Raw genomic sequence first — 26261 nt, forward strand, 5'->3', positions numbered from 1 at the left:
CTGCTGCTTGTAAGCTAAGCGAGGTAGGATTGAGGCTTGTCCGGCTCCAGCGGGCGAGCGGAATCGCTACGAGAGACAACCAGCTGTTTGGCACTGGGGATCTCTTTTTTAAAGCCGCGGAAGCCTTTTTTCGGACCCTTTAGGTGTCCTAACGGCTTCTAAATTCTGCCTGGCAACAGCGGCGGCCATTTTAAACCTTTCGCGCCCTTTTCTCCACTTCGGAGAGGGTTGCCTTGGTTACTGAGGCTGCGCACGCAGCGGCGGCCATTTTAGAGCACCAAATTGCCTCAGGATTCAAACGGCAGAGCTTACAGACCTCGCAGTCAGACCTCGACAGTAGCAGCAGCAGCAGCGACGCTTAGTGACTGAGGGCCTTGTCCGGGGCTCCGGCAAGGCCGAACATCTCGAATACAGCCGCTTTCGCACTCTAAGGCAGGGATTTCGCCGGCTGGCTTCCCTTGCCTATTACAGCAACCGCGGACGTTTCGTGGCCGTCTGGCTCGTCCCAGCGGTGCCCTCCAGACCCATCCAGCCTTCCTGTGACTCCAGATCAACAATGGCAGACGAAGGTTTGGAGGTGCAGGCTGGGCCTTCTTCCAAGAGGCCCAGAGTGGAGCCCCCCCCAAAGGAAACAAGGGAGGGAGAGGCAATCCCAATAGATCCCCTTCCCGAGCCTCAGGGGACTTACCCACCAGTAAGGAGGGAACCCGTAGAGGCCATACCTCACAGGCCCAGAAAGCCAGCAGGTCCCCAGATCAAGAGGAGGCATGGGCAAGGCCTCATTCTCCCCAAGGGAAGGTTCAGGATCAGGACTCTCCCCACCAGGATGGATCACCTCCATCAACTGGGGGGATTTCAAGGGACTCCTCCCCAGATGCCTCCTGGGGCTACCCAGACTCTCCCAGTTCTTCTGTTAGGGAGGAATTGGAACCATATCAGGATATATTTCAGAGGGAGGAAAGGAGAACCTCCAAGGGCTCCAAGGGACGCCCAAGAGAGGACAAGGGTCCCGCATTATCAGCTGAAATGAAGGAGATCATAGCTAAGGCCATCTCCCAAGGAATAGCTGATGGTCTCAAACAGAAAGAGACTGGTTCTGCTAGCACTCCTAAAGCCAGGGCAACCCCTGCCCCTGTAGGAGACCAAGCCCCTGCTTCGCCTGGCACCTCTATTGCCACGGAGGACACAGGATTAGAGGAGGGGGAAATAGAGGATTTCGAATTATCGGAGGATGAGGATCTTCCTCCTGATAAACCGGCCTTTACAGGGTTATTCAAACCATCCCTGTTTAAATCCATCCTTCACAAGGCCATAGCAGCCACTGAACTTGGGCCCACTCCCAAGAGTACCTCAGCCACCCCCCCTCCCACTAAGGACCACAAGGAAGGTTTATTCCAGGAACCTTCACCAACCCAGGAAATGATTCCCGTTCCGGACTTATTCCTGGACGTAGTCCAAAGGCAGTGGGTCCAACCTGGTACCCTGACCAATCCCAGCGGGGGGGACAAATCCCTTTACGCTGTAGAAGACAAAATGGATGAGGTGCTGAAGTTGCCTGAGGTGGATGCCCCGGTGGTCTCTCTAACTTCTACTTCTAATCTTCCTGCAGATTTACTCGAGGGACTCAAGGCCGAGGACAAACGCTCAGAAAAGGCGTGCCACAAGACGCACCAGGCGGCTGCCTGGGCCATTAGAGCATCCACCTCGGCATCATTCTTCACCAGGGCTTCTCTCCTCTGGCTAAGACAACTCAGGTCCAAACCTCCCTCAGCAGGTTCTAGATGGCGGCATGATATCAATAAGATAATAACCGCCGTAGAGTATTCAGCAGATGCCTCCCTTAATGCGGCCAAATTCGCATCTAGGGCCTTGGCGTCCAATGTGGCATCACGTCGTCTGCTGTGGCTCCGCCACTAGCAGGCTGATATGAAGGCCAAATGGAAGCTTGCTTCCGCCCCATTTAAAGGAGGGCAACTCTTCGGAGAGGCCTTGGAGAAGTTTGTCATAGAAACAAAGGACAAACGCAAAATTCTCCCGGCCACCCTGAAGAAAGCAGAACGTAAGGGTTCAGGTTCATTCAGGAGACAGCCCTTTAGAGCGCAGGATAACTCTCAAGCTTCCGGCTCTAATTCTTCTTATCAGAGGCCATTTCCCCAGACAGGTGACAGGGGACAGGACAGGACAAATTACGGGTCCAGGGGAAGGCAGCAACAACAGCATTCCTTTCGGAAGCCATTTCGTGGGGGATCCAATTCCCGACAGTTTCGTAGGGGGAAGTGACCATCACAGGAATCCTCCCATAGGGGGTCGGCTCCAAATATATGCCGACAGGTGGGAGGAGATAACTTCGGACACTTGGGTCCTCAACACGATCAGGAGGGGCCTAGTGCTGGAATTCTTATCCTTCCCTCAACAAAAATTTATTCGTTGCCCCATCCCCAAGAATCCCCAAAAGAAAGATCTCATGCAGAAGGAGATCCTCCATCTGCTCGAAATCAGGGCCATAGAACCGGTTCCAAAAGAACAGGAGAAACGAGGATATTATTCCATCCTCTTTCTAGTCCCAAAGAACTCAGGAGGGTGGAGGGCCATCTTGGATCTAAAGTGCCTAAATCAGCATCTGGCATACAAAAGGTTCAAGATGCAGTCCCTCCACTCCATCCTGGCTTGCACTCGACAGGGGGATCTCCTCACATCGATAGATTTGAAGGAAGCTTACCTCCATGTCCCCATTCACCCTGCCCACAGAAGGTTCCTGAGGTTCCACTACGACGGGAGGCATTATCAATACAGGGCCCTCCCATTCGGCCTCTCGTCTGCCCCCAGGACCTTCACCAAAATCTTGGCAGTGGTGGCGGCCCACCTCCGGAATCGACCAATTCGGCTAGAGTGTTATCTAGACGACATAATAATTCATTCTTCCAATCAGAATCAGGCCCGAAGGGACGTTCAGGTGACCATACGGACTCTACAACACCACGGGTTTTCAGTGAACCTGCACAAGAGTCACCTAGAACCGACCACCCGAATCCAACATCTTGGCGCCATAATCGACTCCGTCTCCTGCCAGGTATTTCTGTCTCCAGACAGGATGGCGAATCTTCAGAACAAACTTCGTCTATGCAAAGCTCCCAGGTCAGTGCCGATTTTACAACTATCCCAGCTCCTGGGCATCATGATCTCCTGCCTAAAGGTGGTTCCCTGGGCACGGCTTCACGCAAGGGAGCTGCAATGGTTCCTTCTGCCAATGCAGAGATCAAGGGACAGCAACTCGTTAAGACGCGTGAAACTACCGCCAAAAGTACTTCGCTCCCTGCATTGGTGGAGCACAGCGGCGGTCAGGAAAGGGTGCCTCTTCAAGGAGCCCGAAAGGCTGGTTGTAACAACAGATGCCAGCCTACAGGGATGGGGAGCGCACTGCCAGGGACATCTTGCGCAAGGAAAATGGACACAGAGGGAGGCGGCCCACAGCATAAACTGGCTAGAACTGAGGGCCGCTCGCCTCGCTCTACGTCACTTTGCTTCTCAGATTGTGGGTCATCATGTACTGTTGTTAACAGACAATGTTGCCACAAAGGCCCACATCAACAGGCAGGGAGGCACGCACTCCAAAAATCTCATGCAGGAGGCGGAACTATTGTGCAGATGGGCGGAGCGACATCTGGCGTCCATAACAGCGGACCACATATCGGGGACGAGCAACCAAGAAGCGGATTGGCTGAGTCGGCAGACGATAGACCACTCAGAATGGCGGCTGCATCCAGACATCTTCTCTCAAATCGTGGAGAAGTTCGGCAAACCGCAAGTAGACCTGTTTGCAACAAGCACCAACACACATCTGCCCCGCTTCTTCACTCGATACCACTCGCCCTTAGCGGAAGGGACGGATGCGCTGAGGAGCACTTGGCCCTCAGGACTCCTGTACGCGTTCCCGCCGCTCCCTCTCATACCCCAAGTAGTGACCAAATTACTGTCAGAAAAGGCCGATCTAATCCTAGTGGCCCCTCACTGGCCCAGGAGGTCCTGGTACGCGGACCTTGTCAGCCTCTCCATCCAAAGTCCGTGGAGGATTCCTCAGGAGCAGATCTCCCTCAGCCAAGGTCACATCAAGCATCCAGATCCCCAGTGGCTGCAACTAGCCGTTTGGCGCTTGAGGGGGACCTCCTGAGGAAGCAGAGATTTTCAGACAAGGTCATCAGAACTATTCAAGCGTCCAGGAGACCTTCCACTACTAGGATATACGAATATACGTGGAACGCTTTTTCATCTTGGTGTCAGGACAAGGGTGTGCAGGACATTTCGGCTTCAGTGCCAAATTTGCTGGAATTTCTCCAAGAGGGTCTGGACAAAGGTCTCGCGCCCAATACGCTCAAGAGGCAGGTGGCGGCATTATCCACCATTCTTACCTGCAAATCTGCTAGATCACTTAGTCAGCACCCGCAAGTAAAGAGCTTCCTCAAGGGGGCGATGAACATCTCTCCTCAGGTGGTTCATCGATTTCCCTCCTGGGATTTGCCATATGTCCTGAAGGCCTTAACGGGGGCTCCCTTCGAACCTCTCAGGAAGGCAAGCCTCCATCATCTGACTATTAAGACGGCCTTCCTCATAGCTATAACATCAGCTCGCAGAATTTCTGAATTGGCTGCGCTGTCTGTGAGGGAGGACCTTTGCATTATTCATACTGACAGAATCATTCTGAGACTTGATCCATCTTTCATCCCAAAGATGAATACTCAGTTTCATAGAGCCCAGGAAGTGATCCTTCCTAATTTTTATCCAAATCCAGTACATCAGAAGGAAAAAATCTGGCATAAATTAGATGTAAGAAGGGCAGTCAAAATTTACATCAAACGATCAAAGGAATTTCGGCGTTCCGAATCCCTATTTGTCTCCTTCCACCCTGGGTCCCTTGGTCGCAAGGTTTCATCCCACACAATTGGACGTTGGCTGAGGGCTTGCATCAAGCTAGCCTATGAGACACAAAGCAAGACTGTACCACGAAGAGTAACCGCGCACTCAATGAGGAGCGCTGCAACTTCAGCTGCTTGGGCGACCCAGGCGTCTATCATAGACATTTGCAGAGCGGCCACGTGGGCCTCGCCCACGGCGTTCATCAAGAACTATAAGATCGATATCTTTGCCTTGGCAGAAGCCTCCTTTGGAAGACGTATATTACAAAGGGTTGTGGAGGCTACAAAGGACAATGACTCTGCCCGCCCTGGGACACGATAGCTTGGGTATGTCCCATGCTTGGACTCTCCAAGCAGCGCACAGGAGAAAGACCATTGGCTTACCTGAACGGTCGTTCTCTGGGCGCTGCGGGAGAGTCCAAACCCACCCAGGGTTCGAGGATCCAGATCTAAAACTCTGCAGAGACTGGTTGAAGGCGTCCTATTGAACATTTCGTTTTTAAAACTGACCTGCCAGAGGCAAAGGGGGCGTGGTCAGGGAAAAAACTCAGTCAGTCCTAGGGCAGTTAGGCTGTGTTAACCCATGCTTGGACTCTCCCGCAGCGCCCAGAGAACGACCGTTCAGGTAAGCCAACGGTCTTTTTCCTGTTTTTGGGGCTGTGAGGCCTATTGGAGAAAGGAAAGGGTGAATTGATTCACTCACCATTGGGTCATTTTCTCCCTCGTCCTCGCTGTCATATGATTTGGGCGACTGGTTGTCGCTGCCTGGGGTTCCATCACTTTCGCCTGAGGGGAAAGGGGCCTTTGCAGCCTGGAGGGCTTTCCCAGACGTGTTGGTGGTCCGTTTGGACCCTTGTTCTGGTCGGGTTGACCTCTCTCTTGTGTGTCCAGTTGCTTTGTCGTGTCGTTGGGGCGCAGCCCGCTGTCAACTTTTGTTGCTACTTGGAACCACTCAGTTGATTTGGGATGTTGCAGTATGCAGTTACCTGGGCAATTTGCTTGTTCAGGCTTGTTCTGAAAAAATGCACCAGCAGCCGCTCTGGTAAAGAGGGTAGCCTTCCTATGACCCTCCTAAATTCACGGATGTGCTCTTTGATGTGGCGGCCCCTCTGCTTTAGGTTGCTGAGTTCCTTTTCTGCATATGGGTCCTTCTCCTCCACCTCCTCAAACCTGGCCTCTAGCAGTTGCAGGAAGTCCGCTGTCTATCTTGTAGTTGGGGGGCTCTCCTCTTTTGGAGGGCTGCTAGCCATTCCCTTGCTTCTTCCTCTAGGCCCTCTGCGATGGCATTCACCATGGCTCTGGGGGATGGGTAGAGGTGCCCATAGCATTCTAGGTGGATATCAGCTGAATCAAGGAATAGGGCTAGCTGGTCTGAGTCTCCGTCAAACTTTCCCCTGAATTGGGGTGGATCATCCAGCCCTAATCCCCCAGCCTCCTGTCAACCTTGGTGTGCTTGCACCTGATATGGCTGGTTATCTCCTTCACCCCTAGTTCGGAGAGAGGGATGGACTGCTGCGTGGGAGAGGCACTGGTTGCCATTCTGGGCTCCTTCTCCTTCCATTGGGATGGGGAGGGGGGCTACGCTCCAGTCTGCATCTCTTCCCTTCAACAAGATCAGATGACCCTCCCCTCACTTCCTTCCTCCGTTGCTCTTTTGCACTCCCATTCCACCTGGGGCTTTGGACTAGGGCAAGGGAATTTCCACCAGTACTTATCTTCTCTTGCTTCTGCTTCTGAGTTTTGCTGCATACTTCCAGCTGCAATCATTCTCCTGTTGCCTGATTTTCCCTCCAAACAACTCAAACATTGGGGGAGGGGGTGCTCGGAGGGCCCAGGCTTCAGGAAACCCCCCCCAAAAAAATTTTTAAAGTGCGTTTCAGCTATCTTTGAAGGTTCCAAGAGTTGCCCTAATTAATTTACAAGCCCCAAGACAAGGTTAAAAAAAACCCATTCATTTATTAGGACTAACATCTTGGCTTCTGTGTAGCTAAAACTAAATCACACTTAATGGCGTCTAACCTTTACCCCTGTGCCCCCCTCCCCTCTGGCTGAGGTCATCAATCACATTCTCCAACAGGACATTATGCAGGGTTCTGGACATGCGCATTCACATCCCAGTATAGAAATATGATACTTTTACTCTGGCCAAAAGTATGCATGGCGTTCCCCACCTTCTGAAGTTGATAGTAGTCATGGAAACGCCTTAGGCGTTGACATATAACAGTACTGAAAAAAGTGACTTATGACCATTTTTCACACTTAACAACCATTGGAGCATCCCCATGGTTACGTGGTCAAAATTCAGATGCTTGGCAACTGACTCACATTTTTGATGGCTTCAGTGTTCTGGGGTGATGAGGTCACTTTTTATGACCTTCTGCTGCCAAGCAAAGCCAATGGGGAAGCCAGATTCACTTAACAGCTGTGTTACTAACTTAAGAACTGTGCTTCACTTAACAACTATCACGAAAGGTCGTAAAATGGAACAAAACTAACTTAACAAATGTCTGTCTTAACAACAGAAATTTTGGACTCAATTGTGGTCATAACTTGAGGGCTACCTGTACTAGTCTTTAATATTGTTGCATTTGAACCAGCCCACTCTCTGAGCAATCAGTCAGGTGTCTTCGATAGTTCATGAGTTATGTGTTTAGCTTTATAAATAATTTTTTCAAAGAATGCTTTGAATATTATCTTTTGGTAATATCCAATAATGTCATTACATCTTCAGCCTAACCTGGAATCTCTGCTGTGATTTTGAAGTCCAACATGGTTTACAGTACTGACGAATGCTGACAATCAATTGGATGCAGCTTATAATTTTTTATTGAATTCCAATTGCAAGCAGTGCAGTCAAATATGACCTTAAAGTTTACTTCCTAAATTCTCTTTATGATTACTTATGAGTTACTGGGCAGAGGACTGGAAACAGTTTCAAGTTGACATAGAAAATCTACAGCAAATGATACACTATCTTTGTAGTCTTGTTCAGATGTTATACTTTTGAAAGATAGAAAGTAGTAAGGAACACAATAATCATATAATTATATTATATTGAAATATTATATAATGTTTGGATTTTATGTATAAAAATCATACTGGTAATATAGTTTATTTGGTTTTGAGTTATTACGTGGTGTGAACTTTGATGCATACGTTTGTGTGTGATATGTAAATCTGGTTGATTGTTTAACTGTGATTTGTAGAAATCTAACAAACTATAGCTAACTAGTAGTTGAATCTAACTTGGACAAGGTATAAAAAGAAAAAGGCAATTAGCAGTTCAATATATTTCTTCAGCTCAATCCATGCAATTCTTTCAAATTAAGAAAGAATTGTTTGAATTACTTTTCTTTTCATTGAGAACTGGGCTGATTGTTGGTGATACAATGGTGGATGGAAGATTGTGATTGCCAGCTCCATGGCAACTGTTGTGAGGTCATGAAAGCAGCTGGAAGATTCCTGCCCTACCTAGAGAGCCAGTTGGCTTGTAGGTAATAGATGTTTCCTGGTGTGGTGCAGGCAAGAAAATTTGTGCTCATATTAGATATCGACCCAGCCTATAATGGCCAACATTGTGGTGAAGACCATCTGGCAGTCCAAAGAAATTAATGAGGCTGGAGACACGGCAATAGGGATTGAGAGTCGGGCTCAGGTCACCAAGGATCAGCTGGGAAAGCCTACTAGCATCAAAGGCTTCCCCAAAAAGAAGAAAGCCGTCTCTTTCCATGGGTGGGTCACCTGGGAAGGTAAAGGGTGGAGGTAGAATTCAATAGCTGCAGCATGAGAACATATAGGAAACACAGGATACACAGTAGCCCATCTGCTTTGTGTTCAGATTGTGTTTCAGATTCAATCCATGGCATCTCCAGGTGAAAAGGTCTCTGGTAGTAGAAGATGTGCGCGCACACATACACACGCGCACGCACGCACACAAAAATTTTCTCCTTCAGATCACCGAAAATTGCTGCCCTCAGATCCCAGCTTTGTTGGCTATAACTCCCAGAATTTTTAGCTTGTATAGCCAAACTGGCTGAGAATAATGAATGTCTGTAGTCCAACACTAGGCGAAGTGGGCAGTGGATCTCATCTGATCTAAAGCAGGTACTGCAGTAGTGGTTATTACTATTAACCCAAGCTTAAGAGAGCCTAACCTAGTCCTGGAGGTAGCATCTCACACCAGCATTGGCTTGTTTCTAGCTTGATCTGGTTTGGGGTTCTAATGACATGCAGAGCTCTTTGCTCATATCTCAAAAGTCAGTCAACCCTTCTGCATACATTGCCTGGATTTAAACCCATGAATTTACACTCAGTTTACTTTTGGGGGGAAATATACAAGTCTTGCTCTCTTCCTATGCTTTTTAAAGATTTATTTCTGATTCCAGCTCAAGCAAATGGGGGAAAAATCCTTCCTGTTCTCGCCTTCATCGTCTGGTTCCAAACATAATGCTGGGGAAATATCCAGGGTTTCTATGTACATGCTCTTAATATTGCTTTCTTAAGTAAGACATATATATGTTCAACTAGATAAGAAATTGCACCTTAAGATGGTTGTTACTGAGATTTCAGGAATCCTGGCTTTGTATTTGTTTGATTTATTTCTTCCAATGACTTTTCATAGATTCAGCTTTTCCTAAAGAGTTTGAACTAACTTAGACTTCTTATGGGCAGAATCCAATAGAATGATGGGGAGAGCTTCTAAAAAAGGTCTTTTGGGGCTTGATTTGATCTTGTGAACTTTGAGGTAGCAGACAGGGCTCTCAGCAACATTAATTTTGCCATCAGCAACTTGAATTCATGTTCCACTAGCTCCTCTGTATGCATGTATTTGGGGTCATATATGAGCAGAAGTTAATGCTTCCTTAAGGGAGGAAATGGCATCCTCCATAGCCTGAAGAAGGTGGCTCATTATCTGCTTGTGTTGGATACCTTCTGCTAGGTCTCCAGACTTTCTTTTTTCCCCCGGAAGATCTTGAAGAAAATAGTGGGGTGTCAGTTGCAGACAACACTGGATAAAGTGGATAATTTGATCTCTTTCATTCCAGTTTTCTCAGATCTCGCTGTGGTACAGAAACTGTTTCAGTTGCTCTTGTGGGATTGCATTGGTCATGTCCTTGTTCATTTAGACTTCTCAGTAAAGTTTTGTACCGCTGATTGTGATACTCTGCTGGACTATCTAAGAGATGGGTGTGTGTGTGCAAGTGGATTGGTGGGTGGCCTTATTCTACAGTGGTTCCATTCTTTCATAACCGAGGGTTGGTTATATTTGGTAATATCAAGAGAAGAAAAGTGAGACGTTGGGACATTTGAATATGCATGCCCCAGGACTTGATTCTTTCCCCTCTGCTGTTTTTATTATATAAATGAAACCATTGGGAGAAGTCATTTGTTAGTTTGGAGGGAAAGTTATTGTATATAATGATACCAAACTTTGTAGCTGTAACAGAGCTGGAAATGCAGAGGCGATCCTCATGCAGTGTGTGAAAAGTGATAGATTGAATCGCAAGAAATGTAGTTAAACTGAATCATAGCAAGAGGATGTTATTGCTTATTCAGAAACAATTGCTCTTATTTTGTGTTCCAGTGTTGGTTTTAGAGAGGTTCACATTCCTTGAGAGAGTTAGGATTAGCAGGTGAATTCTGTTATCAGGAAAGCCCTTTTCTAAGTGTTGCCTAGTTTTCTTCCCCTTCCTCTTATTCTCATTATCTGTTTATTCCAATATGTTGTAATATCACACTACCTTTGAAGATGATCTAAAATTATAGTTGGAGCTCAGAGGCTCCGAACTGAGATCTGCTTCAGCAGGGTGGCATTATGCTGTGGTGCCTGCATTAATTAATAAATTTCCTTGTATAAAATCATGAAGGCTAAAGCCTTCCATGATTTGGACTGTGCTACTTTATGACTAACCTTCAAATAGGTGCTGTTCAATTTCTTTGCTCTCTTCCACTTCAAGAAGTTAAGGAACGGGAACATTTTTTTACTATTGCTCTATCTCCTGGAACAGTCTACTCCCTGTTCTGCTATTGCAATTTATTGGAGAGATGGATAGGATTTTATGTGAGTCACCAACATTTTGTTAGACTTGGGGGTGGAATATAAATGATGCAATAACGAAAAGGACCAGATGTCTACCAACATGTTGGACTTCAAATTTCAGTATATTTTTCTGGGATTTCTATACAGTAATCCCAAAATCTTAGTTTGCCAAATAATATGTTAGTATCAAGGTATCAGAAAGTCCTTTGTTGTACCTATCTGAGCCATGGTGGTGCAGTGGTTAGAGTGCAGTACTGCAGGTTACTTCTGCTGACTCCTGGCTGACTGCAATTTGACAGTTCAAATGTCACCAGGTTCCAGGTTGAGTCAGCCCTACTTCCTTCCGAGGTGGGTAAAATGAGGACCCAAATTATTGGGGGAAATATGCTCACTCTGTAAACCGCTTAGAGAGGGCTGTAAAGCGCTGTGAAGTGGTATATAAGTCTTATTGCTATTGCTATCTCTCTTCAATATATTATGTAAGAAATAAAGTAGTCTGGTACTATATCTAAGGATAATGAATGTACTTTTTTCCAAACCAGAGTTGAGCCACATTTTACCAGTGAAAGTTTCAATTTGAATCTGAAGCGTTCTTCTGCTTGCACTAATGTTTCTCTCCTGAATCTGACTGATGGGGAACGTGATGATTCCACTACGGAAAATGAATCCACAGATGATGGGAGTCCACCAGGGGGAGCAGGGTGTGAAATACGGGACATTCTATTTCCCATCAAGCCAGCTTGGTCAGAAGATGAAGATGATACTTCCATCCAGCAGGTGGGGGCAATGAGTCACAGTCGCACATGCCTGGTGCTGCTTTGTCAATTAAGCATCCAGCCCTGAAACATTGTTCTAATAATAGACAAACAATATTTATTCCCCCCTCTCTCCCAAAAAAGGATCTATGACACTTTAAATAATAACTTGATTAGGTCTCTAGAGCTACTTTTATGCCATAATAGTTGTTTTTGAGATGCACCTTTTTTAAATGTTTTATTTATTTTATTGATATAACATAAACATTCAATTTCCATGAACAGTGTGTAGTCTGGGTACAATTGTTTTTTAAGCAACCATAATTCAAATATTTACAATAGTATTCATCACAATAACATTGATAATATAATAACAATAATATTTAACATCTACTTTTAACAACTTCATATTAACCTTCCCTTTTATTATGTCTCCCCATTTTTAACTTCTGTTTCTGTTGTCTACCCATTGATAAAATAAATCCCACATTAAAAAATATTCAGTTTCTTTTTTATCCTTGATAGTAAGTGTTAGTCACATTCTAATGGTTTCTTAATTACGCACTCACCTGCCAGGATATCATTCTTCCATTGTTGTGCAAATACAAATCTGGCTATACATGTAAAATCGAATATATAGTCCTTTCATCATATTTTTCCAGTAAAATGCCCAATAAAAATATCCCTGGTTTTCAGTCTATGTATTATTTTATCATTTTTTTTCAATTAAGTATGTATGGATACTTACATACATATTAAAAACTATGCAGGAACTTAGTAGTTTTTAATTCCCCTTTTTTGTTCAAAGTATCTTTATATCATACAGTTTTTTCCACATTAATAACATTTTGATGTACCAATGCTTCCATTGTGGAAAGCCAGACTGGTATTTTCGAATAGTGTTGTTCTTTTATTTTAAGCCATACTGATAATGCATTCCTAATGTGATATCTTTAAAAGTAGCTATGTATCTTGTTCTTCCCATACCATAAGAAAGTATGCCAACCTAGTTGAAGGTTGTGACCTTCTAAAGTTATTAATCTTATATGTCTCAGGTTGATCCATTCTTTCACCCAGGTAAATACCGAGGCATGGTAATACAATTCCCAATCTGGTAGCCCAAAGCCCCCTCTTATTTTTTGGAGTCTTGCAACATTTTCAAACCTATTCTTGCTTTTTTTCCCCTAACCAAATATATGTTGATATTATTTTATTTAGTTCTTCAAAATGTTTCCCCTAGTTTATTGGAATCGTTTGAAATAAATATAATAGTCTTGGTAAAATATTCATTTTTATAGTAGCTATTCTTCCTGTTAACGATAGTTGTAGATCTTTTCATTTCTCCAAATCTAGTTTAATTTGCCACATCAGCTTCATATAGTTATCTTCTTTAATTGTTACACATTTTGCTGTTAATTGTAGTCCTAGGTACCGTATTTTTCAGAGTATAAGATGCACCTTTTTTCCTCAAAAAAGAGGCTAAAAATCTGGGTGAGTCTTAAAAACCGAATACAGCATTTCTTGCCTCCCGAAGCCCCGCCCCTTCACCAAAATGGCCGTGCATTCCCTTATGGAGGCTTTCAGAGAGCTCCTGGGGTCTGGGGAAGGCAGAAATGAGCAAAAAACAGCCCGTTTTTTGCCCCCCCCCAGCCCCTGGCAGCACTCTATAAACTTCCATAAGGCTATACATGCAATTTTTTTGCGAGTTTTTTGCGAGTTTTTGGTCCCTCCCATCCTCCCAGGAGCACTCTGCAAGCCCCCCCAAGACTATTCATTCCTTTTAGGAATGGGCCCCTTTTTGCGAAAAATGGACCATTTTGGGGAGGTTTGCAGAGTGCAAAAACTTTTTTTTTCCTTTTGGAAAGCTCTTTAACTGATTGATGAGAATTACATCGATCAAGTGCTGTGCACAAAGCACAAAGTCTTAGGTGCTGTAGATTGTCAGTGATTTCCTTCTCCAGCACATGGATAAATACACCTGGAAACATCTATCTACCTACCTACTCTCTCTCCCTCCCTCCCTCCCTACCTACTGTATTTCTCTCTCTTTCTCTCCCTCTCTATCCCTCTATCTACCTACTCCTTTTTAAAAAATTTGTCTCTTAAAAACCTTGGTGCGTCTTATACTCTGAAAAATACGGTACTTTACTTTTTTGACTGTTTATTAATTATTTCCATCAGCACTTTCTATTGTGTATCTGTAAGATTTTTAACTAAAATCTTTGTCTTGTCTTTATTTACTTTCAGTCCTGCAATTTCCCCATATTCTTCTATCTTTCTAATTAGCTTCAGTCCGGTTTCTAAGGGATCTTCTAATGTGAAACCCAAGCAATCTACAAACACCTGTAGCTTATATTTCTCTTTTTTTAAAAAATTTCCATTCCTTTTATTTCTTCATCTTGTCAAATATTCCTGGCTATCACTTCCAAAGTCAATATAAATAGCAGTAGGGACAGTGGGCATCCTTGTCTAGTGTCTTTTTTAATACCAAAGTTCTCTGTCATGTCCCCATTTACCATCACCTTAGCTGATTGTTTGTAATATATTGCTGTAATCATATTAATAAATCTCTCACCAAAGTCCATATATTTTAGTTGTAATAGCATAAATTTCCAATGAACATTGTCGCATGTTTTCTATGCATCTTTTACATTAACACCATTTGCTTTCCAGGGTATATTTCGTAATCATTGTATTTAAAATCATTCTCATATTATTTTTAATCTGTCTCTTTGGCAAAAAGCCATTCTGGTCTAAATGTATACATTCATTCAAGTATTTTTAAAATCTCTCTACTATTATCAAAGCGTATATTTTATGATCCACATTCAGTAAAGATATTGGCCTGTAATTCTTTATCTGCGTTAAGTCTGTGTCATCTTTCGGTATAAGAGTAATATTTGCTTCCATCCATGAATTTGGTATTTTTGCTTCTAGCAGTACTTCATTATAAACTTCCAACATCACTAGGCTTAATATCTCTTCTAGTTGTTTACAAAATTCTGCCGGTAGCCCATCAGGCCCTGGTCGGGGGTGGGTTCCGGCTGCTGCTACTACCAGTTCGCTCAGGGACGCACTGCGCGCACACCTGATGCATTTGATGCATGAATGTGCAGTACTAAAAAAAAAGTTTATGCGCAGAAGCAAAAACCAAGATGGCGGTGACTATGGCGCTGCCGAGAGAACCAGTTCAGGGGCGCAGCAGGCCAAGTTACTATCTACTTGGCTGAACTGGGCCGAACTGGTAGGAACCTACCTCTGGCTCTGATATTTTATTATTCGTTTGTCTCTTAATCACTTTTGTCAATTCCATCATAGTTATTTGTTCATTAAGCATATCTTTAACTGTTTCAGGTACTTGAGGGAGTTCAGATTGTTCCAAGTATTTTATTTTACAGAATTTTCTCCTTATCATACAGTTTCTCATAGTACTCTTTTATTATATTTTTTCTTTCCTCCTCATTCTGATAATGGAAGTTCCTTTCTCGTTGATTAATTGATGTATCACTTTGTCCCCTTTCTTGTTTCAGTTTATATGCCAACCATTTTCCTAGTTTATTCACATTTTCAAAAAAAAAATGTTTTGCACTTTTATTTTTTTGTGCCAATTCATCTTTTTCCAATAGAATTCCAGAAGGAGTCACAAAAATATATTTAAAAAATCAAATAGATTTAATAAAACTCCTTTTTAATGGTATAATTGACTAAGGTTTTCCTTCAACAAACCCCCCCCCCCCAAGGTTTGTATTTTTGATGGGCTTTGAGTTTATATATCTTTTCAGTCCACATTCCACTTTAAAGATGTTACTTCCAAGTCTCTCATCTTTCCTTAGTGAACAGAAAGGGTCAATCCTGTTGGAACTTCTAGTTTTGTCTATATCTGCTATTCTCTCTTCCAAATTCCAGATTCACAGGAAAATTCGTTTGGTATTAATATATAGCAACCAAGGTTTAAGCCAAACAACGAATTCCTTACTGATGCTTTTGCAAATTCAGAAATGCTTCCTGAGGGCATCTTGGATGTCTGGTCAGAGGTTGCAAGTGATTCAAGAGTCAGAGGATCATAACACTGTATTTTTAAAGAATCTGTGGGCCTCCTACAACATTCTAGAAAATAATTCCTATTTCTTTATGTTGGTATTAGCATTTGTTTGGGCAAGCTTAATTTCTATTTTATTGGCTGTTGTATCATTGAAAGATTCTAACCATCAGTAATGAACTTTTAGATCCCTAACAAGACCCATCTTAAGTCTCTAAGATATAGAGAATGTTTTTCAGATGATGCTGGTAAGCAACTGTCCCAGTTGGGAGAAGGGCTCAAGCAGGAAATTAACTTGTTGGGATTCTACCGATTTGGACCAGTTCAGGTGAACAAATAGTTCAGAAAAATAGCTGAAAGCAAAACTGAAGGTCCAAGAGAACCGGTTTGCTCTCAGCTGATCTTCAGAGCTACTGGTTCACCCGAACCTGTCCAAATAGGTAGAATCCCACCCCTTGATGTGTGGGTGTGGTGGTTCATATCTGAAAGCTGTCCCCTCTCCATTTTAAAACCATTGAGACTGAAATAAATGTCTGGAAGTGTGTATTAGTCAGAAGTAAGTGGGTTATAATTTGCTTGATCAGTTCCCTCTTACATTCTCTCCCAGCAGGAAGTGAGTAATAGTGGCCTCTTACGAGCCAAAGATTCTATCACCAGCCTCAAAGAGAAGACATCCAAGGTCACCCACCATCTTCAGAATCTGCAGGTCTGGAGGCTGTAGGTTATTTGTACAGGCTACTATGTAATTGAAGTTTTAGACTCTCAGGTTCACCATTCTCATTCTGCTTTTATACTCAGGAACATAGAATGAAATTAGTCTCTTTCCCAGGGCTACCAGTGCAAGAATGCTTCAGTCTGACTTACTTGGCCAATTTGAGGGAATTCTGTCCATCCTGTGAAATCATATTTAATTTAATTTTTAATTTAATTTAATTTTGTCTCGTTTGGTTGGCTTTACTTTTTGAGCTCTGCTTGGAAAAGCTGGTTGCTGGTGTCCAAGCAGTGTGGGAGCAAGTTCTGACAACAATTCAGCTTTGGATGTATAAGGTATGGGCTTGCATTTACCCAACTAGACTCCTATCAGACCCTGCTCCAAACAAGCTCACAGCTGCTTGTTTAGGCAGAATGAGAAAGAATTTTAACAGCGATATGGCTTTCTGTGTAAAATATATCAGGCTTCCAGAAACCAACTTGGAGCCCTGGTGAGATCACACTCCAAGTTTTCTACTGCTTAGTCCATTGGAGTAAGCGTACAATTAATACATTATAAGCAAATGCAATAATTCATATAAAGTCTTAACACAATTATCCACAAACCAAATATAATTGTTCCAAACTAATTTGCAGGCACTTCTTTTCTCAAGGCAAAATCCTTCCTGGCTATCTTCCAACAGGAGCCATAGGTCAAGGAAGATTCCTTGACTTTTGAATTAACATTATCGTGATTGGCTACAGCCTGAGTCTATTTTTCCCCATCCTGGTTCTGAAGTCTACACTACAGGCATTGTCGCAGAGCTATTGCATCTACATGCAATGATTATTTCATTTATTTAATTTGTTATTACATTTATTTGCTGCCTATCTCATGTGGGGCTACTCTAGGCGGCTTACAATAATAAAAATGAATAGAATAGAATAGAACAGAATTCAATACTTTATTGGCCAAGTGTGATTGGGCATATAAGGAATTTGTTTTTGGTGCATATCCTCTCAGTGTATATAAAAAGAAAAGATACATTCATCAAGAATTAGTAAGGTACAACACTTAATGATAGTCATAGGGTACAGGAATGAAAAGAATGTAATGAAATGCAAATGAATGTAAACAAATGAAAAGAATGTAAGCAGAACAGAAGTAAAATAATAGAACTCATACAATAAACAATGAAAAAGGAGCACAAGAATAAAAAGTTATCAATATGATAACCAAAAAGATGGGTGGGTGGAGAGCAGAGGGCAAGCGGGGAGGGGAGGTGGAATCTGCCATCAATTCAGCAACCACCTCCAGTGTGGAATTCCCTTCATTTGATCTCAAGGCCAACCGGAAGACCAGGTCTTCAAGCTCTTATGAAAGGATAGGAAGCTGGGGATAGAACTTACCTTAGATAATAAGGTGTTCCAAAGGATGGGCACAGCAGTGGAGAAGAGTCTTTTTCTGATCCTGATAGTCAGATTTCTTTGACTGATGAGTTCTGAAGTCGGCCCTCATGCCAGTAGGATGGGCTTGTCCTAATTGGACAAAGTGATTCATCAGGTAACCTGGATCAATGCACGTTTGGTCATAATGTGATATTCTTTGTAAGAGGGCATTGCTCCATTGTAAGACAGTTAAGATCAGCCTTGCAGAACCAGATGGCTAAAGCAGACCTCCTTGCCAAGTACATTTCTTCTCTAGAAGAAAACAGTACATGGGACATGGGCAAATGCTGCCAGATAGCTCAGGGCACTCTAGGCAGCAGGTACAGTGCTTGCTTTAGAGATTCGGAGCAGAATTGAAGATTTGTTTTTGCTTTTATTATGCATTCAGTGAAACGACAGGGACAATTGCGAATATTAAAGTAGTTTTCCTTTAAAAAAAATCCCTGGGAGTGGAGATTTGGATGTGGGAGAGAGTTACTGAGATGCCATGTTTGTTTCCAATGCTGTAATGAAATGGATATTGAACTTGTCCCCCCCCCCTCTTTGAAATTTCTTGAAGGAAAGCTGCCGAAAGGTGACAAAATCTGTGGAGGATGCTGAAATTAAGACCAGCGTGCTGGAAGAAAACTCAGCCCTCTTGGAGGTGAGATAGAGAGGATGTCCATTGTTGCCGCTAAGTGTCTCTTTTAAGCCTTTCCCCTTTTTTTACATTTTTATCAAGGGATTCTCTTTCAAATTAAAAAAAACAACCACAAAGCATGAACCTTTTAGCAGAAGAAAACCATTCCCTATTAGGGATGAAGGAGATTATAATTCAGGTCCGCTATCAATCATCAAAGCTCTCCCAGGCTCACCTATGCACAAGATGATAGTTGGAAAATTTGGAGAAGGGACTGCGCACGAGAGAAATAAGCACCCTCAACCATGCTTGATTTCTTGTGGTATAATTTTTTTAAACAGCAACATGAAAATGGTTTGTGGTTACCTTTTCTGAGATTTTGCTTTTAAAGTCTCACCAGCATCGTATAGGGGTTAACTTTGGACTGGCACTGAAGAGATTGTGGCTCTAGCCCTCTCCTTACCTGAAGAAGCACATATGGTTGGTTTCTTCAACCACATTCCTTTGAGGAGGCTGGGATGAAGGAAGGAGGGACTGGGGGTCTTTGGGCCAGTCCTTCACTCTATTAGCCCAGTCCCCTGAAAGGAATAGCACTGGAAGGAACCAGAACAGTTAGACGTAAGCTTGCCAGCTAGAATTTCTCATTCAAAGTTGGGGTAGAAATCTAATTAATCATTATAATTATTTATGGTCATATCATTTCCTGGTGGGTTATCTGAGTATTATATGGTTCTGTCAAGACAGCCACATTCAATTAGTTGCTGACCTCTGTAGACTCTTAAATAAAAGGGGGAAGAGAAGGAGGAGGAAGAAAGGTTAGCACAAATTCTGCATCTTGCCCATCCTCGGATTAGTGGCAGATGAAGTCCCCCTTTTTAAAAATGCTGTAAGTAATCCTGCAGTTTGTCCCTTTCATTTAACCTCTTACTAAATTCAAAAGGTTTGGAATTATTTGGATTTCATCACCAACACTCACAAAGAAAGCAACACAAGACTGCATCCTTCTCAGGAATTGCTGAGTTGCGTTTTATAAAGATTCACTTTTAGATGAACAATATGTTTCTTCTCTTGCTTTATCCCAGTTGTGTATCACATCTGCAGCCAAGCCAAGCCAAGGTGGCCAATTATTCCAGCAGCCCATTGGGCAGGAAGGAAAAGATGAACAGATCAGCCTGTTAAATAAGATAGTTGGAATCACCTAACTGGAGTCCTGGCCTAATTGGAGTCCTGGCCCAGTTTTAATCTTGTTGCAATACACATAACAAAATGGATTTAATCAAGTGATCACAGCTGCCATGTTGACTTCTTTGATCCCTACTCTGCCAGATGCCTCCAAGCAAAATTAAAGTAATTCTCTCTCTCTCTCTCTCTCTCACACACACACACACAAGCAAGGATAATTTTGTTCTATGTTAGCCTTTCCCAGGCTGGCATTCTCCAGATGTATTGGACTACTACAACTGGAGTGCTTAGTTAGCCCAGCTATGTGGTTGGGAATTAAGAGCATTGTGATCTATAACATCTGGAGGATGCCAGGTTGGAGAAAGATATTTTGTTGCCTTTGTTGCTTCCTGTTACTTTCTATGTGGATATGAATTCTAAACCATTTTATTCTATCTGAATAAATTGGAAAAGAGAACAGCACACATACTCAATACCCCAAGTTAATCTTATTCTTTCACTTATTCTTTTCTCTACACTGTTTAGGAGAAACTGCGTAACTTACAGCAACAGGTTCAAGTAGAAGACTTTCGTTGGTAAGACCTTGTGACAGTTGGCGGACCAGGGGATGGCGAGTGGGGTCTCCAAACACCTTTTGTACTTGATAAGTAGCATGATGGCTACATCCCCAAGGTCGCCCATCTTTGGGGAGAGGGAACTCAAGTAGTACACTGCTGCTCTCTTGGGACCTCTCTGAGGAGGGAATGGGAGGGGAGGAGCCTTGATTTTGATAGCAGCAGCAAGATATCCTCCAACCTGGTCTCTTTCTATCACATCCTTCTCTAGGAAATGCATGCTGGAATTGGCCCAGAAGGAGGTGTTGCGGCTATTGGCCCAGCTGGGGCTATGCTTGGAGGGAGTGCTTCCCCAGAGGGACAGGGTACAAGTAGAACAAGGCCAGGAGCCTAGGATGCTGAGGGAAGAACTGGATGAAGTATCTGCTGCGTATGTGCCTTTTTTGAGGAAAGAGGCTCCCTTGAAGCTGGACAGCCATGTCTCTTCTCCAATCTCCAGTTCTCTTCTGAGTTGTGGCCTCTTATTCCCAGTGAAAGAAGGACCAGATTTAAGAGATGATGGCATCAAGAACAAACCATTGATTACAGTTGCTTAGAGATAATCTTTCCAGTTCAACTAGAGGTCTATTATTAGATAATGATAGCAAGTCTTTGTAGTGCTGGGGTTTATACTAGGGTTTTCCCCTCCATAGAGGTGTAGTTTAGGAAGTTCCATGATTCTCATTTTGTATTGATGAAGTATTATGGCCTACACATCTGTAGGGAATATTAGTATATTAGTAGTTAGTGCCTTGTTGCCCTGTAACTGATTGCTGTATTTTTTTCTTTTAAAAAGTGAAGCTTTCTAATGTTTGTGGATCTTCCAAGGGCAAGCTTCATTAATTTGCCAATGATCCCTTGTCTCTGCCTTTTTTTTCAGCAGATCTTTTTTCTGTAACAGTGTACGTTTAATTTTACCTCTCTTTGCTTCAAAAATATCAGATGGTAGAAACATTCAAACATCAGGTTGAGAGTAAACAGGGTGCATGGGAGTCCTCCAGCATAATTTTGATAAGTCTCCACTTCCAGATGAAATCTCTTATCCAGCTCCCCCACTTCCCCCATTGTAATAAAGAGTAAGAGAGAATAAAATGTAGAGGAACATGGAATTTGCAGCTTCTCCTGGAACACAAATACCCCAAACCAGGAAATCACCATTCTTCAGTCAACCTATGATGTGAGAGGATTGTGTAAAATGAGATTGCTCCAATTTTAAGACATGCTCCACAGATAAGAAAGCCTACTGTTCCATGTGGCAGGCAAAATATATGTCTCTCTGAGCTGATATAGGGCTATGAATTTGGAAATTGTGGAAATTTGCTGTTTCACTTACAGCTGCTGTCTTCCCCTTCTTTTATGCCAGGGCAAAGCGGGCATCAGTATCACTCACTCAGGTCCGGGTAGACCTGGATGGACTCCTGAAAGACATATCTCGACATCTTGCAACATTGAAGAATATGGAAGCATCTGACCGGCCTCCTCCTAATTGTGCTAGATGTTCCAGGTACCTAGTTAAACCTGTAGGTCAGAATTGAAGAAAACAGACCAACCTGATAATGAGAATCAGAAGGTTAGACTAAGGAAAGATGTAGAGTTAGGTTTGATGTTCTTGATTTCACTCAGGGCAGTGTCATAAAACCACTAAGCAATGATTTGCTTAATTTCGGTTATTAAACAAAGCATTACAGTTAGTCTGTGTCTTACTATTGTAATCCATAAACCACAGGTGGACCTATACTGTTGCTTGACATCTCAGCCTACTAGTGGTTGCAACAGCTCTTCCAGTGACTTGCTTATCCCAAATGCTATACCAGAGAGATTTCCTCTTGTGTCCAAAATTGTTAAGAGACAAATTGTATTTCATCTATGGAACTCTGGCTTCTATTTCCAGGCTTACTTTCTCTTTTTGATTCAAAAACTATACCATAGAAATTTAGCATTCTGGCTTTAAAGTGTGACAATACATTTTGGGATGTTTTTGGCATGGCAGATGGATGCTGGCCTTGGTATAACTTCTGGTTTATAATCTCCATGGGCCACAAAAACTAAGATAAAACCAAACCATATTATGACTTAGCATGATGGATTGACTGATTAAATCAATTTAATAGCTTCCCAGTTGACACAGGGTAGTATACACAAATAGAAAGCAATGTGTAATAAACTCTCAACATTAAAATTCCCAAAGTAATCTCATCCAACCAAAACCAATCTACAAGCAGTCAAATGGCACAAAAATCTCCCACCCAAGATTTGGGGGTGGGGAGGTGGAGGGAGAAAGTCAAGTCTTGGTAACTAAGCTGTATGAATGTCAATTCCCAAAATTCCTGAGCCAGTTCACAATTCCTGAGCATGAGTTGAAATCCATGTAGCTTAATGTTGCCAAGATTGAAAAATACTTTCTTACTGGATGGGCCTGATATATGAGAACAGCTATAAACCCTTAAGATTTTTCTTTCAAGGCCTATCCAAATTTTTTGCTTAACAACCTATGAACAATATGTCAGCTAGAAAGACTGACTTGATATTATAGATTTCCTTTCATAGACCAGCAGGGAATTGCAGTTTTCCAGTTCACAGAAGAGAAGGTTCAGTATTACAGAAGCAAATGAATTGACTATTCACATAAACAGTTAATTGGCTGCTGCTGAAAATGCAGTTTTCTACAAAATCCAATATCTGGCATTGGCTTTAGATTCCTGAGAACATCTGTTTTCATTTATTTTTTTAAAAAGTAAGTTGCTAAAGCTCATGTAATTGGAATGCATGTTTAAAGAATCAAGATGAGTTGGGTTTTAAAATGACTGCTTTTTAAAACTCTCTTTGCTGCTTAGATGTTTCATACATATTGCCTACCTCCCCTCCTTTGTTCTAATAAGTATTTTGAGACCATCTTGTTAGTTCTGGAAAAAAAGGAATTTGTCCTAAAGAAATATTAAGTTAGACCAGTGCTTCTTTGTCATATTTATGTTAAACAAGCTCACTTCCAGAGATATCTTATATTTATGTTATTTTCAGTGCAGCAAAATGCACTCTTTTGACATTGCATGGAGGGAGCTTCTGTGACGTTTTATCTGGCTGTTTCTCTCTCTTTCAAGATTTAAATCTACTGTATTTTCTACATTGACTGACTGTATAAATGGCATCACTTCTTTTCTTTTCTTTTTTCACCTCTTGGTTCCCACCCACAGCTACAGCATTGTGAATACAGAGGTGCTGCGAAAGATGTTTGAACATGCGATGGCACCTATTTTGGAGGAGCTGAAGCAGCGGGGCCAATCAGAAGGCAAATGCCCCAGCTGCCAGCGTTTGCAGAAGACAGTGACACAGTGAGGCACAGAGTAGACTAACCCCAGACCCTCCCGCCCCCAATAAAATGTTTCCAGAGTGCAGTCTTTCTGGAGCAATTTTCTGATCCTAAGTTGATGCAGGCCAGACTCTGAATCCTATTCCCATTCTAATCAGACATCAGTTCACCAAAATTTCTGGCAGAAAAATATAAATTCTGGAGGTAAAGTTCAGGATCTTCAGAGGGCAAAACACAATAACTCATTAAGCTTTTCTTTCTCTCCTCTTGACTCATACAGGGAATTCAGTCCACAGGCCAAAAGTTAATTGCAAATCCTGCCTGTACTTTCCTGAGCACTTCTGTTAGTGCTGAATGATAGCTTCACTGTGACTGAAAGTGAAAGTCATTACATTGACAGGGAACAATCAACAATATTAATTGTAAAGATGAACGTAAATTGAAATGTGTGTTTTCCTGGTCCTATTGATTTTGGAGAGTGCAACCTCCTGTTATTTTTCCAAGTCCAAATATGACTCAGATCTGATTAATGCCACATATCACTCAGCTAGTTTTGCACCAAGTCCTCAATGAATAGTTTTGCTCTGCACTTCTCTATTGCTCTTCTTCTCCTCTGAATAACTATTCCCATAGTTTATGGGGAGGATAATAGCACTAAGGTTGGTGTAGGACAGTAAAGCAATGTGAAAAAAATGTTAGCTAAACATCAGGCTTTGCTCCTGGACAATAAATCTAAAGCCATTGAAGGGAAAAAAAGCCTTTCAAAAATAGTGAATTCTGTGTGATGCAACATATTCTCTGTCAGATTTTTAGATATGGGGTCTCAAAAGATTTTTTTTTTTGTGACCCCATTACTGAACTTCTGCTGGACAACTGTGCCAAATTCATTCCTCAGCTTGGGGCTATGTATATACAGTGGGGCAAAAAAGTATTTAGTCAACCACTAATTGTGCAAGTTCTCCCACTTAAAAAGATGAGAGAGGCCTGTAATTGGCATCATAGGTAGACCTCAACTGTGAGAGACAAAATGTAAAAAAAAAGACCAAACAATCACATTGGCTGATTTGGAAAGAATTTATTTGCAAATTATGGTGGAAAATAAGTATTTGGTCACCTACAAACAAGCAAGATTTCTGGCTCTCACAGACCTGTACCTTCTTCTTTAGGAGGCTCCTCTGTCCTGCACTCATTACCTGTATCAATGGCACCCGTTCGAACTTGTCATCAGTATAAAAGACACCTGTCCACAACCTCAAACAGTCACACTCCAAACTCCACTATGGTGAAGACCAAAGAGCTGTCAAAGGACACCAGAAACAAAATTGTAGACCTGCACCAGGCTGGGAAGACTGAACCTGCAATAGGCAAGCAGCTTGGTGTGAACAAATCAACTGTGGGAGCAATAATTAGAAAATGGAAGACATACAAGACCACTGATAATCTCCCTCGATCTGGGGCTCCACGCAAGATCTCACCCCGTGGGGTCAAAATGATCCCAAGAACGGTGAGCAAAAATCCCAGGATCACACGGGGGGACCTAGTGAATGACCTGCAGAGAGCTGGGACCAACGTAACAAAGGCTACCATCAGTAACACACTACGCCGCCAGGGACTCGGATCCTGCAGTGCCAGACATGTCCCCCTGCTTAAGTCAGTCCATGTCCGGGCCCATCTGAAGTTTGCTAGAGAGCATTTGAATGATCCAGAAGAGGATTGGGAGAATGTCATATGGTCAGATGAAACCAAAATAGAACTGTTTGGTAGAAACACAACTCATCGTGTTTGGAGGAGAGAGAATGCTGAGTTGCATCCAAAGAACACCATGCCTACTGTGAAGCACGGGGGTGGCAACATCATGCTTTGGGGCTGTTTTTCTGCAAAGGGACTAGGACGACTGATCCGTGTACAGGACAGTATGAATGGGGCCATGTATTGTGAGATTTTGAGTGCAAACCTCCTTCCATCAGCAAGGGCATTGAAGATGAAACGTGGCTAGGTCTTTTAACATGACAATGATTCCAAACATACTGCCCGGGCAATGAAGGAGTGGCTTCGTAAGAAGGTCCTGGAGTGGCCTAGCCAGTCTCCAGATCTCAACCCCATAGAAAACCTTTGGAGGGAGTTGAAAGTCCGTGTTGCCCAGCGACAGCCCCAAAACATCACTGCTTTAGAGGAGATCTGCATGGAGGAATGGGCCAACATACCAGCAACAGTGTGTGCCAACCTTGTGAAGACTTACAGAAAACGTTTGACCTCTGTCATTGCCAACAAAGGATATATAACAAAATATTGAGATGAACTTTTGATACTGACCAAATACTTATTTTCCAGCATAATTTGCAAATAAATTATTTCCAAATCAGCCAATGTGATTGTTTGGTCTTTTTTTTTACATTTTGTCTCTCACAGTTGAGGTCTACCTATGATGCCAATTACAGGCCTCTCTCATCTTTTTAAGTGGGAGAACTTGCACAATTGGTGGTTGACTAAATACTTTTTTGCCCCACTGTACAGTAGGTCCCCTAAAAACTCAAAGCAGGAATCACCACATTTGGGGATTTAAACAAGGGTGCCACACAGTGGCTGAATATGTAAGTACATTTAAGTTAATTTCTAAGAATTTGACATAGAATAATACTGCATCTATCAATTTAAAGAAGGTTTGATAGATGAAACT

General features: G+C 42.7%; 1 protein-coding gene across 1 annotated transcript; it reads left to right on the forward strand.

Annotated features, from left to right (window-relative positions):
* Window positions 1-8475: 8475 nt before the first annotated feature.
* On the forward strand, window positions 8476-23648 carry LOC309401032 (testis-specific serine kinase substrate-like; the record flags this gene model as incomplete). The annotated part of the gene is made up of 8 exons (XM_081969936.1): window positions 8476-8642; window positions 11493-11727; window positions 16355-16450; window positions 18443-18526; window positions 20210-20259; window positions 20510-20668; window positions 21641-21781; window positions 23469-23648. The coding sequence occupies 8 exons, from the start codon at window positions 8476-8478 to the stop codon at window positions 23608-23610; spliced, it is 1074 nt and encodes a 357-aa protein (XP_081826062.1). The 3' UTR covers window positions 23611-23648.
* Window positions 23649-26261: the final 2613 nt, after the last annotated feature.

The sequence above is a fragment of the Natrix helvetica genome (genome assembly GCF_964273705.1).
Source record: "Natrix helvetica genome assembly, chromosome: Z".
Classification (NCBI taxonomy): Eukaryota; Metazoa; Chordata; class Lepidosauria; order Squamata; family Natricidae; genus Natrix; species Natrix helvetica.